Raw genomic sequence first — 12,627 nt, forward strand, 5'->3', positions numbered from 1 at the left:
TCCTTGATGACATGGTCAAGCCACACCATTCATCTGCCACTGAGTGGCAAGCTACTTATTTTTTAAGCCAATTGATTTAGGGTTTTGGGGGTTTTTGTTTGTTTGTTTTGTTTTGTTTAACTTGCAACATAAAGGATAGAGTCCACAAACCCTCCTTATTCCCAAACCCAGTGGTGCCGTTTCTCTTCTCCACAGCATCATCCCTGCTAAGCAGTCTACCCCACTGGCCACTGCTTCTCAGTCTCCTTTCCTGGGTTCTCCTCTTCTGCCTGCCCACTCTTCTATCTACGGTCCCTCCTTTGGGTTATCACCCGATGCCATGAGCTCTGTGCTGATGGCACCCAAATTTCTATCTCCAGCCCCAGCTTCCCTTCCAAGCTGGGGAGCTCAGCTCATGTAAAACTATCTATTCACCCCGTCCGCCTACATGTTGCCCAGGTATGTCAAACTTCACTTCTCAAAGCCAAACTTTTGATCTTCCCTCTCAGTTTGTTCCTTCTTCAGGCTTTATCATCACCTTGGTCAAGGGCTCTTTCACCTCAAGGCTAAATCCCAGGTAGGTATTATCGCCCATCGGCACCCACCCAAGTCCAATCTTATGTCCTTTCCTTCTCCACCTCCCCAGGCCACCACTCTGTCTAGGTTACCATTACTTTATGCCTGGAAAGCTGTAAAAGCCTCCTGACTGGTCTCCCCACACCCACTGCCGAGTCCCCTCCAAGCCAAGCAGCCAGGGTGGCCTTTTAAGAAACCCAAATTTGATTACCATTGCCCTGATGAAAATGGCTTCCCTTGACACTCAAGGTAAAAGTGAAATTCATTATGTAGCGCTACCTGCCCTATTTCTTGCTCATCTCTTACCCTCACTCTGCTCCTTCCCACCTCCACGTCTGGGACAAGTTCTTTCTGCCTAGAACGTTTTCCCTCCTCACTTTTGCCCCGCACAACTCCTAATCGTCCTTGGTTTCTTAGCCTAAATGCCATCTTCCCAAGGAGGCTCCACCCTCACCTCCCACCCTACATTGGGACTCCATTAGTTTCTCATAACACTCTTTACTTTCCCTCGCAGCCCTTCCCATGGTACGTAACTATGTATTGATTTGATTAAAATTATTAGTGATTATTAGACTGGCAGCGCCTTCAGGTCACCCACACTACTCCCTTGCCTTTAGCACTGCGCTTTTACGTAGTAAGCGCTCGAGGAATGTGCTTAATTAGCTAATGAATGAACATGCTGACTCATCAGTGCCCGTAACAACCCAGAGGTCGGCATTTCATCAGCCGTGAGGAAGTTGAGAGCAGGGGTGGACTTGCTCGCCCAAGATACAGGGCAAGGAGAGGAGTCAGGATTCTAACCCAAGGCAGGTCCCAAGTTCTGAGCCCCGATCTTTCGCTGCTAGCCTTGGCCCCTTCATGAGAGGGCCAGGGAGGGAGTGGACTTCGAGCCACGAGAAGGTTTTCCCTGCTTTGACAGGCCACCCGCGGGGCACATCTTGACCCGGGACTCACCCACGCGGGGCTAAAGTACGCCCGCTCGACTCTCAATGAGTAAAGATCACAATCTGCTGCATATGCATGAGGGGTCCATGGCCCGTGATTTGGGGCTGCCCAGACGCGCCTGATTAGAAATTATTGCTGTTTGAAGACCTCAGCGCTCCCAGACATTTGTAAAAGTACACCGAAAGTCCTCAGAGGGTCTTCTGTGGCGGATATTAAGCGGCTATCGAGCGAAGGTGACCCTCCCACTTTGGGCTCTGTGATCAGGCGTCGCTGTGGACAGCCCGATTCCCGAAGGGGTCCTCGGCCGGCTCGACTAGAAGACGAAGGGGGCGTCTCCCCGGCTTCCTGCGGCGTCGGTGGCAAGCAGAGGTGGAGGCAGGCTGCGGCAGCGACGGCGAGAGTGGCAGCGGCGCCATGGCAGGGCTCGCAGGTACCTGGGCATCAGCCTGCTGGGGGCGGGATGAGAAGCCCTCAATGCGGCCGCGCCGCCATGTTGTCCCTTCTGGGTCACCTTAGGCGTCGCCGGGTCCCCACGCTGGGATTTTGCTTCCGCACACACCGGGAGGGGGGAGGGGGAGCACCCCTGTCCGGCGTCAAGTGATTGCCCTGCTTGGCCCTAGCCTGGGCCTTAGGGGTCTCTTCCCAGCCCAAGGGTGGGTCACTGGACTCCTAGGTTCTCGCTCCGGCCTCCAAGGTCAGCGCCCTCCCAGAATAAGGCAGGCAGAGCCGAGGGGCGCGGGGCTGGGGAGCGCGACCACCGCCTCTTCAGCCCCGGATCCCATGGCAGGGGGCCCACCTTGTGGGAGGCCTGTCACTGTTGCCACCACTTCAGTTGCATTTTTTAAATCAGAAGGTGTGGAAAAAAGAGTAGAAAAGGGTCTCCTGCCCCAGGTCCCCACTTCGGTGTCTGGGGTGATAGGTTGACGCTCTGCTTCCAGTCGCGGGCGCTTCTTACTCCCTCTAACTTTACCTCAAGTCGGGACACCCGTTCCCTTTCCTCCAATATGTGTGGGGAGTGGCCCTCAAGGGCAGCTGAAGGAACGGAATGCCTGGCACACTAATGGCCTGGAAAGGAAGAATGGGGGATGGGGGACAGTAGCTTTGTCCTTCCTTCTTGCAAATCATCTTTAGTTTCCTTACAGGCATCCGTGTCCCTTTTCAACGCTAAATGTTGGGAGACTGGGGTCTGTCATAGGAAAGAAACGGCCTTTCTGTTTATAGGTTCGGATCGTCTTTTATCCCCTTCAGGGAACTGGTGTGTTGGGACGGCTTCTCTGCCCTGCCTGACATGGTCCAACCATCCCGTCAGCCTTCTGGACGGCAACACCAAAGCCGGCAGGAAAAAAAGTTCCAGCTTAAGTGCCAATGTCAAGTGTTAGATCTTGTTTGCTTGTTTCTTTTAAATCAGAGCCTAATTAATGTTGAGCAAATCTGTTAAAAGATTCCGTCACTGGAAGCCTGGTTGATTTCCAATGACCAGGTCAAATCCATATCTGAAATCGGTCTTGTTAGAGTTGCTGCCAAAAACAGTTTAACTTTTATCTGTAATATGTTGTTTCAAAGAGGAATCTGGGTTAGGCTGTCTTTGCTTGTTGTTCTCCTATCTTTGAAACACATGCATTCCATTTCAAGCCTGTCACTGGGTGATATACCAAGGACCGTGTGTTGCCTGCCTCTCTGACTTCCTGCTCTGGGAATGCTCAGGAATCTGGATCCTGCTGGGGTTTGGGCCCTGTGGGAGGGAAAAGGAGGATAAATGGGATCATTCCCAGAGAAGATGGTGACAACATTTCTCTGGGGCATATAGAGGAAGTCAGAGGTCACCAGGGAAAAAGAGACTGTTGTTAGACTACTGTTCTGTGTGTGTGCATGAGCACACATGTTTAAATCTCTGGGGAAAAAGCTAACTGCAAATTCAGAATCTCCCTTTGGGGTGTTGGCTCCTGAGGAGATACAACATATTTCCAAATAGTGAATGGCTCACAACAAACCTCCCCCATCCAACTCTCCTGTAATAAGCTGTTGCTGGCCCTACAGCTGAAGCTCAGGAAACCTGCCCCTGCCCTGCCCCGCCCTGCCCCGCCCCGCCCCAAGAACAGACATCCCTTCCCTCAGTCAAATTCAGATACTCTACAGATAGAGGTAACAGTGTCACATAGCACCCCACTCCTCTGAAGGTTGTAGTACCTAACGCCCCACCCCCACCCCTCAACTTCAACTCTAGGCTAAGAAACTGACATCCTTCTCAGGGATTAGTCCCAGGGGTCTCACCTGTTGCTGGATCCCACAAGGCTATTCCACGTCCCTCACAACTCATTTGCTCTGTCCTTGGCCTTGTGGAGGCAGTCTTGTGGGAGCAGTGATGGTTTAGGGAAAGGGGACATTTAGTGCTGTGACTAAGGGCTTTGCAATAAAACACTAGTCATTTTCAATACCTCCCATTGCTCTCTTTCAGAATAAAATGTTTTAATGGTATAGCTTGTGGAAAAACTTTATAAACAAGATATGTTTGGACCGTTGCACAGGATGGAAAGTGAATACATTCCTTTTGTCATCTCTGGTGGGTTGTTTGCTACCAGAACATGAGGGTTTGGGGGTAGAGGATGAAAGTGGGAAGTGGACATTGCACATTCAAGCCCAACTGTGAAGGTGCAGGCCACCAGAGCAGCCCTTGCCTGGATTTCTGTCATCTCACCATGCCACGCTCAGAGCCCTGATGGATGGATGGAGGAAAAGGGCTTTGCCAAGATCATCTGGAAAGCTCTGAGACTACCCACAGCCTCTTGCCTTCTAAGGGGTGGGCACAGGAAATACTGTGTCCAGAGTGGTCAGACTTTTCCATGCTGTGCTTTGGCCTTCCTCCAAAGCTCAGCTACCTTGTCACGTTGGCTGATGTTAGAGCATCTGAGGCAGTGGGGCCATGGGCACACCCTTCAGAGGCTCTGAGGGGAGGGTCAGCCGTCATTGAGAACACATGTTGAAATATGTGCACGGTTCTGTGGGTTTAGTGTGGAAAACCACAGAAACTCCCAGTCTTGAGGGCTGCCAAGATACGGGCTTCAGAAGGGAGGGATTGTGGGCATTGCCTGCTGATGAGTCAGTCTGGGGCAAAAGGAGACCTGCCTCACCTTCAGATTATGGTAGCAGCTGTAGCCACACAGCCTAAGGAAGATGGAGTCTCAGATTGCACTTTCTATCCAAGTCCTGATTGCCCCTTGGACAGCAGAGTGTTTCTAGTATATTGGGGTTCACTGGGATCTTAGAGGCCCTCTTACAGAGGAGAACTGAAGGTGAGGGGTGGAGGGTGACTTGTCTGGGTTCCTTAGGTTTATTGATGCAAAACCAAGACCAGAACCAAGATCTGCACCCACACCCCCATAATTCTCTGATGCTGAACGAAGTTGTAGGTGCCTTCGGGTGCTGGTGACTGGGCTGAGAAACTTAAGAGGCTTGCTTAAGGGAGGGGAACATGATCAGGCTCAAGGGGGCGAGGTACTTTGTGCTCCAGAAGTGTTTGTGACAACTGTGACTAAGGGATTTGAGGAAATGGCAGGAAGAGAGATTTATGGCCCTCCAACTCCCTCCCTTGGTGTTGACCCAGGAACAGGTGTGTAGTGACAGGGACACATAAAGCCAGAGACAAGGCTGAACAGGCGGCAGGGCCATTTGGTGAGAGTCAGCTGACCCCATGTAAGAAGAGCCCCACCTCACTGAGGAGTGGGAGAGGGAAGAGAAGTCTGAAGCTGAGCAGCCAGCCCACCACCCAGCCTGACATGATGGCAGGGGAGAGTCCAGGGCCAGGGACCTGGTAAGCGTCCCTAAGAATAAAGAGGCTAGTGCTGGGAAAAGCAAGGAACCCAGTAATGGGAGAGAGGTTTATGGGGCAGGGTGGGGCCAGGCAGGTTGCCCTTGGAGTGGCTTGGTGGTTGTGGGCCCTGGAGTGTTAAGATGGATGGAGGAGGTGCCACACCACACCTCTTATCCCGTACCCATTGTCCAGGCCAGTGTCCACCCTGCCCATTACGTATTTCCTTGGGGCTCTTGGATGGAGACCTGGAGTAAGGCTTTGTGCTCTGAAATCACCCCCCTGGGGGCCCTAGTACTCCATTTTGAGGGCTCTTCCCACCATTTTACCCCTTTTCCCATCTTTCCCATAATGATTATCTGCTGTGTCCCCTATCCCAGGACCACAAGTGAAGGCACCCACCCCTTTGGGGAAGGGGAAGTAGTCCCTTATTCCGGGACAAGTGAAGTTGTCAGCTTTTAATTTGGGGGAGGGGAAAATGGTCCTTTATCTCAGGACAGTGTTGAGATGGGGCTGGGTGTTAGGAGCCCACTTTATTCCAATTCCCCCCATTTCCTCCCTCCCCCAAGTAGTGTGCCTACTCCAATTCGCCCCCCCATTTCCTCCCTCCCAGTCTTAGAAGTGTGTGTCGATGCCGCAAAGGAAGCCACAATAGACAATTTTTTTGGTGCACCTCCACCACCCCGCAGGGTCCTGGGACACTGTGCGAGATGGGGGAGGTACTTTTTTTATTTTTTCTAGAGGCGGTCCCTGTCCTCCAGGAGCTTACAATCTAGCTGGGGAGACACAACTAAAGCACACCTAAACAATTGTTAAAATTAGCGATTACCACAATATTGACCACAACTGCGTGAGACCAGGGAAGCAAGATCAGTGAGAGGCCGGGGGCTCGGAGAAGGCGTTTTAGTTTTAGTAAAGATGGTGGGATTCATTTACTGGTTGAATAGGTCCGAATCAAGTGACACATCTCTTTGGGATGGGGTGGGCTTGGGAGGCAATGAGGGGGATTGAGGGAGCATTAGGCAGCAATGTTGGAATGCACATGCCGTAGGCAAGGGACAGTGAGAGGGCCCCACTCCATTTCTTAACCCTCCTCCCCTCTCACCCACGCCCTCCAGTCCCGCCACACAGGCACGCAGTTGGTGTTCTCTGCTGCACCGAGATTCAGGGCTTCGGCTGGCGATGTCGGGATGTCCATTCTGCTGGCTGGTGTGGTGTTGGGATCTCCGTGGTGCGGCCTGCTGGCATGGCCGTGGCTGCGGGGCTGGGATGGTGCTGTCCCGACTTGGTCCAGATCAGAATGTGGTGCCTATGCCCGGATCTCAGGGATCTGCTCCCCCATTCCCCCTCCTCCCCCACCATGGCCCGCAGTGGGATGGGGCAAAGGGGTTGGGAAGGGATCTGGTATTGTCGTCATTGTTGGTACTGCTTCTCCGGGGGCCTACCGGCCCCTCACTGACCTCGCCAAGTGCTCCTTTGACAGGGGAACACAGGGGACCCCCCATTCCTGTGCGGCACTGGCTCCCATGCTAGCTGAGATGCACAGGAGCATCTGATGATGTGGCCGCCCAGGGGTGGGAGCTGGGACCTCAGTTGGGGGCTCTGGGCCCGCGCTCCCCCATCACGTGCCGCCCGGTCCGCGACACGGTGCACGCCAGCTTCTGCAGGGAGTACCTGAACACCTGTGTGAGAAACCCAGGACCCGCCCTTAGTAAAGAGCACCCGCAGCGTGTCTGCGAGCTGCCGTGCCCGCCCCCGCCCCCTGCCCCGCCCATCTGTCCAGTGTGGGCTGGAGAGGCGGGCGCGAGCACAGCCTGTCCACGAGTCAGGGCAGCTGGAGCTTCTCCAACTGTGCTGAGCGCGGCATGGCGGCAAGCTGATTGGACCCACAACTTAGGTATACCTCACTTCTCGCAATGGGCTGGGTCCCTGGAGGATTTCGAAAAGCGAATCCTACCCAGTAAATGCAGCATTCCAGGAACACCTTGAAGGAAATACGCGACTCCTTTGGCAAAGAATTCCTTTAGCAGGGAATTTTTCCTGCAAAGGGAGCTTTTAGGGTAAATGATTTTATGGGCAAAGCGCTTTCTTCTGATTTCTTTTTACACAAAGCGCTTTTGCTTCTATTTGGTTTTCCATAAAGCGCTTTTTCCTTTTTTGGAAGCGCTTTTTTCCCCTTCCATTTTTCTTGCGAAGGGCTTTTTCCTCTAATTGTTTTCTTCAAAGTGTTTTTCTCCGATTCATTTTTTTAAAGTTAGATCCTTTGTCTATTTTTTTCCTGCAATGCGCTTTTTATCTAATGTGTTTTTCTACCAAGTGCTTTTTGTCTGATTTATTTTCCTGCAATGCGCATTTTTCTTTTTGGTTAATTTTTCCTCTAATTCGTTGTGGGGTTTTTTTGCGAAGTGATTTTTATTTTTTTCTGAGAAGTGCCTTTTTCTAACTTATTTTTCATCCCACTCCCGCAAGCATTATATATATATGTATATTTTTTAAGAAAATTTCCCCGCAATGCGCAATTTTTTAAGGCGGAAAATTTTTGCTCTGCGAGCTGTAAAGTCTCGCAAAAGAAGCGCCCCGCCTCCCTCCCGGGGTCGAGTCTGGGTGTAGCGGGTTTTTCTTACCACGTAGGTCGCTAAAAGCCTCGGTTGGTCGTCCGCAGCGGTCGCCCGCCGCGCCCCGAGTCTTTGTCCCCAGCCGGGCGCGGGCGCACAGGGGAAGTTCTGCGCTAAGAGGACGGCGCAGGGAATGGGCGGGGGACGCACGATGCCGGCGGCGGCACTTGGGCGGGCAGGGATCGCGGCAATCGGAATAGGAGGCGGCAATCGCGACGCGGGCTTGCGGGTTCAGGGGACACGCGCTGGGAACCATCTCCCACCCGGAACCCCAGCATATTTACCTGCAGCAGCACGCGGAAGATGTACCAGCCGATGATCAGCAGCTCAGCTGAGGCTGCCGCCACTGCCGCCATGGTTCCAAGAGCGCTGGGTGGGTGGTCGAGAGCGAGGGTTCGCCGAGGGCTGCTCGTCGCTCGGAGTCCGCTGTAGGGCGCACTGCTGCAGCTGCCGCGGCCGCGCCTTAAGTACCCGCCCGCCGCCTAAGTGCGCATGCGCGCTTCGCGGGGGCTTCATGAGGAGGGGTGACTGGGGGCGATCCTCATTCGCCAGGAGAAGAAAAAAATAATCCATCTGTTCTTTCCACACCGACCCCCACCTCCTGAGTTCCATCTTAGCCCCCTTCCAGAAGATTCCGCTGTGCTCGCTTTTGAATTTTCGTGTAAAATGAAAGGGTACCGTGACCCTGGGTGGAGTGTAGGGCGAGGGTAGGGGATGCAAACCTCTTGGTGCTGCGCCCTTCTCTCTGAGCCCTGGCCTGCACATTTGAGCCTAATCTCCGCTGCTGCCCTATACCCCACTTTAGGCATGGGTGGAAAACCGAAGTTAGGGAGGGATTATCTGCCCTTAGAGAAAAAAACGGTGCCCCTTTCAGGAGCCTTGGCACCACAGGCCCGTGCTCAGGACTCTTCCTAATATTCAATGTGTGAGTTTTAAGCCCAGGTACTCTGCCTCATTAGAGTCTCTGAGCGCGTAACGCTTCTCCGATTCTTCGCATCCCGCTTCTTGCGCTGGGAGGAGAGATCAGGATCTGCAGGCGAAGTGGCTACCGTGGGGAGCTGAGCCAGGACACTGCGCTCTGGGCGCAAAAGCTGTAGTCTCCGAGTATCTACTCTGGGCGGGATGCGGGAAGGATCCGCGCCCTTTCTACGCGCGGGAGGAATGAGCTTTAGAAAAGTACTCGGAATGTGTCAGGCATAGTTTTCGGCAGAACAGGTTGCTTCAACCTCTGTCTTCTGCTCCCCTCCCCCAGGCCTGGTAGGTCTGCCCTAGCCAGTGGGGTACTTTGTACCCCTTGCGCTGAGCGGCTGGAGCAAGGAGCGGGGTTTCGCTACCGCTGCGGGAGGACCGCGGTTACCGCTGCGGGAGGATTGTGGCTACCGCTGCGGGAGGATCGTGGCTATCGCTGCGGGAGGATCGTGGCTACCGCTGCGGGAGGATCGTGGCTACCGCAAGCCCCGTTTCCAGGCGAGGCGGGTCCCTTTCGGAGCGCCTAAGGGGTCCCGCGCGGATAGTGATCGCGGGTTTTCCGGACAGGAAGACCCAAACGCCGTTTCTGAGCGTGGCCCTCGGCATACCAGTGGCCCGCCAAGCACCTCTCTAGCAAGCTGCCTGACACAGGGGCCAACTGGCATTTACTCTTATGTGAATAGAAAATTAATTTTGATTAAAAGCTCATGGAGGTCAGGTTCTCTACAGTGCCAGCAGCAGATGGAAGTGTAATGATCCAAGCGAGTTCAGTTTGGATGAAGTGGCATAGTGATTTTTCTCTGCATTGATTTTCCAAGAAGTTGGCTGGTTTTGGCAAAATGACGCCAGGTTACTTTGAAAAAAGCAAGCTCTGCCTCGGCTGCCATCTTAAAACAGAGTATTTGGTGGTGCTGCTGCCGCTTGCAGCTTCCCAGAGATCCCTTGCCTGAACTGGGGGCCCGCAGTGCGCCGCTAACTGCTTTAACTCGTCGCCTGAGCACCTACTGCTGCGAGAGATAATAGATACAGAACCCTGTCCTTACCACATGGGGGCACAGCACGGAGCCCATGGCCGGAGCCCATGGCCGTTCTGTGGCAACCACAGGGCGGTATTGTGCGGTCTGGGCCCCTTGAGGACGGGCCGCAGCCCCAGGAGGCGATACATGATCTCTGCTGGGCAGGGCCCAGGCAAAGCCAGTCCACTGTACAGACCGTGCCAGAGAGCCTTCTCCCTGAGCCCCCAGTAGAAGCCCAGGGGAAACATCCCAGGAGGCTTCCCGAACTGGTGACTTGGAGAGGAGTGGAACTTCCATGGGTGGGCAGGGAGGAAAGGGCATTCACATTTGCTGTTGTTAACCATGATCCATCTTCCCAAATAAGTATACATTCTGTTCCTGTTTTTTTTTTGTTTGTTTTTGTCTGTCTGTCTGTCTGTCCTTTGTGTGTTTGTCTGTTGTGTTGACTTTCTCCCTTCAGGATCCTTGCTGCCTTGGTGATCCCGGGCTGACAGCCAGAGAGCACAGCGGCTCAGCTCCTGGAGAGTGAGGGTTGAAGAAAGCGGAGGGCAGCCGCCTGCGCCCGCTGGCTCGCATTAGGTCGGTTCCTGCAGCGGTGCTTGGCAGCCTTGGCGAAGGCCCTGCCCGGCAGAGATCATGTATTGCCTCCAGTGGCTGCTGCCTGTCCTCCTCATCCCCAAGCCCCTCAACCCCGCCCTGTGGTTTAGCCACTCCATGTTCATGGGCTTCTACCTGCTCAGCTTCCTCCTGGAGCGGAAGCCTTGCACAATTTGTGCCTTGGTTTTCCTGGCAGCGCTGTTCCTCATCTGCTATAGCTGCTGGGGAAACTGTTTCCTGTACCACTGCTCTGATTCCCCGCTTCCAGAATTGGCGCATGACCCTGGTGTTGTGGGCACCTAACAGCCTGCTCTGTTAGCTTTCCAAGGAAGCAGAAGACGGGAGGGGAGGCATTGACATAGGTCATAAAGCATTGGAGTTTCAAATCCCGCAGCCCCGCGGGTGCCACATTCCTGATGGCGCCTTTTTGGCCTGTGATGTTTTATCCTTATAATGTGAATAATGGCACTGACCAGTGCTTTTATTGTAGAGTCCTGTAGTCATGGGTGGTCTCGTGGTTGTGTGTGTTCTGTCCCCATCTTGGTCCTGGCTGGTAGGATGGCCACCCCCCTCGCCTCATAATGGTGAAGTCTGCACCCATCCTGGTCAACTGCCCTAGAGTGACCTGGGCAGATAAAATGCCATTGTCATTGTCACCTCTGTGACCCCCTCCTTGTCAGGGTCTCCTTCCTTCCCAGAATATTAGTGACTCCTCGTCCCTCTCCCTGTTTCCCTTCTCTTCTACCCCTTTCCTTTTTGGGGGAGCGCCTGTCTAAGACAGGGCTCATTTTTGCACTTATCTCAAATTTGAAGAGATTGCTGACGCCCAAGAGCCTCACTTTTTCATCCTCGTTTCCTTGTTCAGCAGGCTAAACAGAAAAATGTCTTGACTTGTCCACGAATCTCCCAATATTTTCTCCCCTTCATTTTTAAGAAAGGAAGCAACAGATAGGTGTTGCTCTTTCACCTGGTATCTGGGCTCCTGCTTGCTGGCCCAGCCCCACTTCCTTTGCCCTCCTGTCTTTCTCAGCTGTCCCAAGGAGGGGGGCCTCATTGTGTCTCCCGTGCATGCTCTACGGGATTGAAGTATTGTGTGTTCATGTAGATCTATCGGTCCCCAGCTGAGTGAGTGGGAGAGTACTTGTGTGTTTCATAACAGCCATGAGTCCCTTGATAGGTGTTTGCATATTTTTTGATGTGCCCTGTGCGTGTGTATGTATGTACAAATACATGTGTGTATATTCCTTTTAAAGAAGCTGTATCGAATGTGTTCTGATTTTGAGGTTTAGTAGTAGCTAGCTATATATAGTAGGTGCCGCTACAGTTTTTATTTAGCATGGGGATTGCAGAGTGACCAGCACACTGGATTCCGAGGTGGTTCAGACAAGACAGAGGGGAGCAGTGGTCATCGTCCTCCCGCCAGGAGCTTCTCCGTTCCTGCGCATATAGACTGTGCATTATGAAGAATACACAGGAAGACTTTGTGACTGTCACTTGCTTCTTTTTCTGCGCTTCAGTAACAGTGTTGGCAAACGAGACTTTCTCCTGGCCCTGCCCACTGGGGATCAGCATGGTTGTCCTTCCAGTCCGAACCATCCATCTCTCTTTTGCCTGAGGGGAGAGGGAGGTGGGCCAGGCAGAGACAGAACTGGAGGCAGTCCATCTAGGGAATGGGACTGTGAGGCTGCAAGGCCACACTTGTGAAATGTTTGGGCTGCTGTTCTAGAGCTTTTCTTTCTGGTGTGTTCGTTGCACAGCTGTTTGAAATGTTTAATAAAGCTTTATAAACTTTACTTTGTGTTTCTATGTGGCTGCAGTCCATTTGGGTCCTGGCGTTGGATTTCTGAGTTAGTAGGGGGCAGGGGGATGCATGGAGGGGCTGAGTCCTTGGCGCCAGAGTACCTTAGCCCAAAAATTTGATATGCTCTCTGGAGAGCAGATGGTGGGGTTAGGGGAGAGGGAGCAGGGGGCAGGCCAGGCGGTGAACAGGAGGGAGTCTGAAAGTTTTCAGAGATGAGACATTTGTGTTTCTCAGCTCCCATGGCTTCTCGCCTGAAATTGTTTCTCTCCATAGGAGATTTGAGTAACCGATCCCTTGACAAACAACTTAAGACAGCTGGAGCTC

General features: G+C 53.2%; 2 protein-coding genes across 8 annotated transcripts; one reads left to right on the top strand and one right to left on the bottom strand.

The window, feature by feature from the left end:
* The first annotated feature begins 1,843 nt into the window (after window positions 1–1,843).
* Window positions 1,844–12,304, top strand: BLCAP (BLCAP apoptosis inducing factor). 5 transcript variants are annotated; one of them, XM_069495670.1, is made up of 2 exons: window positions 1,844–1,930; window positions 10,366–12,304. In XM_069495670.1, exon 2 carries the CDS (start codon window positions 10,542–10,544, stop codon window positions 10,803–10,805), a length of 264 nt encoding a protein of 87 aa, XP_069351771.1. In that variant the 5' UTR covers window positions 1,844–1,930; window positions 10,366–10,541; the 3' UTR covers window positions 10,806–12,304. The 5 variants fall into 5 exon arrangements, with proteins under 5 accessions (XP_069351771.1, XP_069351776.1, XP_069351773.1 ...); XM_069495675.1 differs by lacking the exon at window positions 1,844–1,930 and adding an exon at window positions 1,990–2,153; XM_069495672.1 differs by lacking the exon at window positions 1,844–1,930 and adding an exon at window positions 4,032–5,308.
* NNAT (neuronatin) lies at window positions 5,968–8,360 on the bottom strand. Of its 3 annotated transcripts, none has more exons than XM_069495667.1 (3): window positions 8,205–8,360; window positions 7,214–7,289; window positions 5,968–6,987 (listed from the first exon to the last, which is right to left on the bottom strand). In XM_069495667.1, the coding sequence occupies exons 1-3, from the start codon at window positions 8,274–8,276 to the stop codon at window positions 6,758–6,760; spliced, it is 378 nt and encodes a 125-aa protein (XP_069351768.1). In that variant the 5' UTR covers window positions 8,277–8,360; the 3' UTR covers window positions 5,968–6,757. The 3 variants fall into 3 exon arrangements, with proteins under 3 accessions (XP_069351768.1, XP_069351769.1, XP_069351770.1); XM_069495668.1 differs by having other exon boundaries at window positions 7,209–7,289; window positions 8,205–8,276; XM_069495669.1 differs by lacking the exon at window positions 7,214–7,289.
* Window positions 12,305–12,627: the final 323 nt, after the last annotated feature.

This window comes from Eulemur rufifrons, chromosome 20 (genome assembly GCF_041146395.1).
Source record: "Eulemur rufifrons isolate Redbay chromosome 20, OSU_ERuf_1, whole genome shotgun sequence".
Taxonomy (NCBI): domain Eukaryota; kingdom Metazoa; phylum Chordata; class Mammalia; order Primates; family Lemuridae; genus Eulemur; species Eulemur rufifrons.

Coding starts and splice junctions, on each gene's coding strand:
- BLCAP (XM_069495670.1), top strand. CDS start 10,542: ATGTATTGCCTCCAGTGGCTGCTGCCTGTCCTCCTCATCCCCAAGCCC.
- NNAT (XM_069495667.1), bottom strand. CDS start 8,276: ATGGCGGCAGTGGCGGCAGCCTCAGCTGAGCTGCTGATCATCGGCTGG. Junction 7,290..8,204: donor TCTTCCGCGTGCTGCTGCAG/GTAAATATGCTG, acceptor ATTTCCTTCAAG/GTGTTCCTGGAATGCTGCAT. Junction 6,988..7,213: donor GACCCAGCCCATTGCGAGAA/GTGAGGTATACC, acceptor TTTCTCACACAG/GTGTTCAGGTACTCCCTGCA.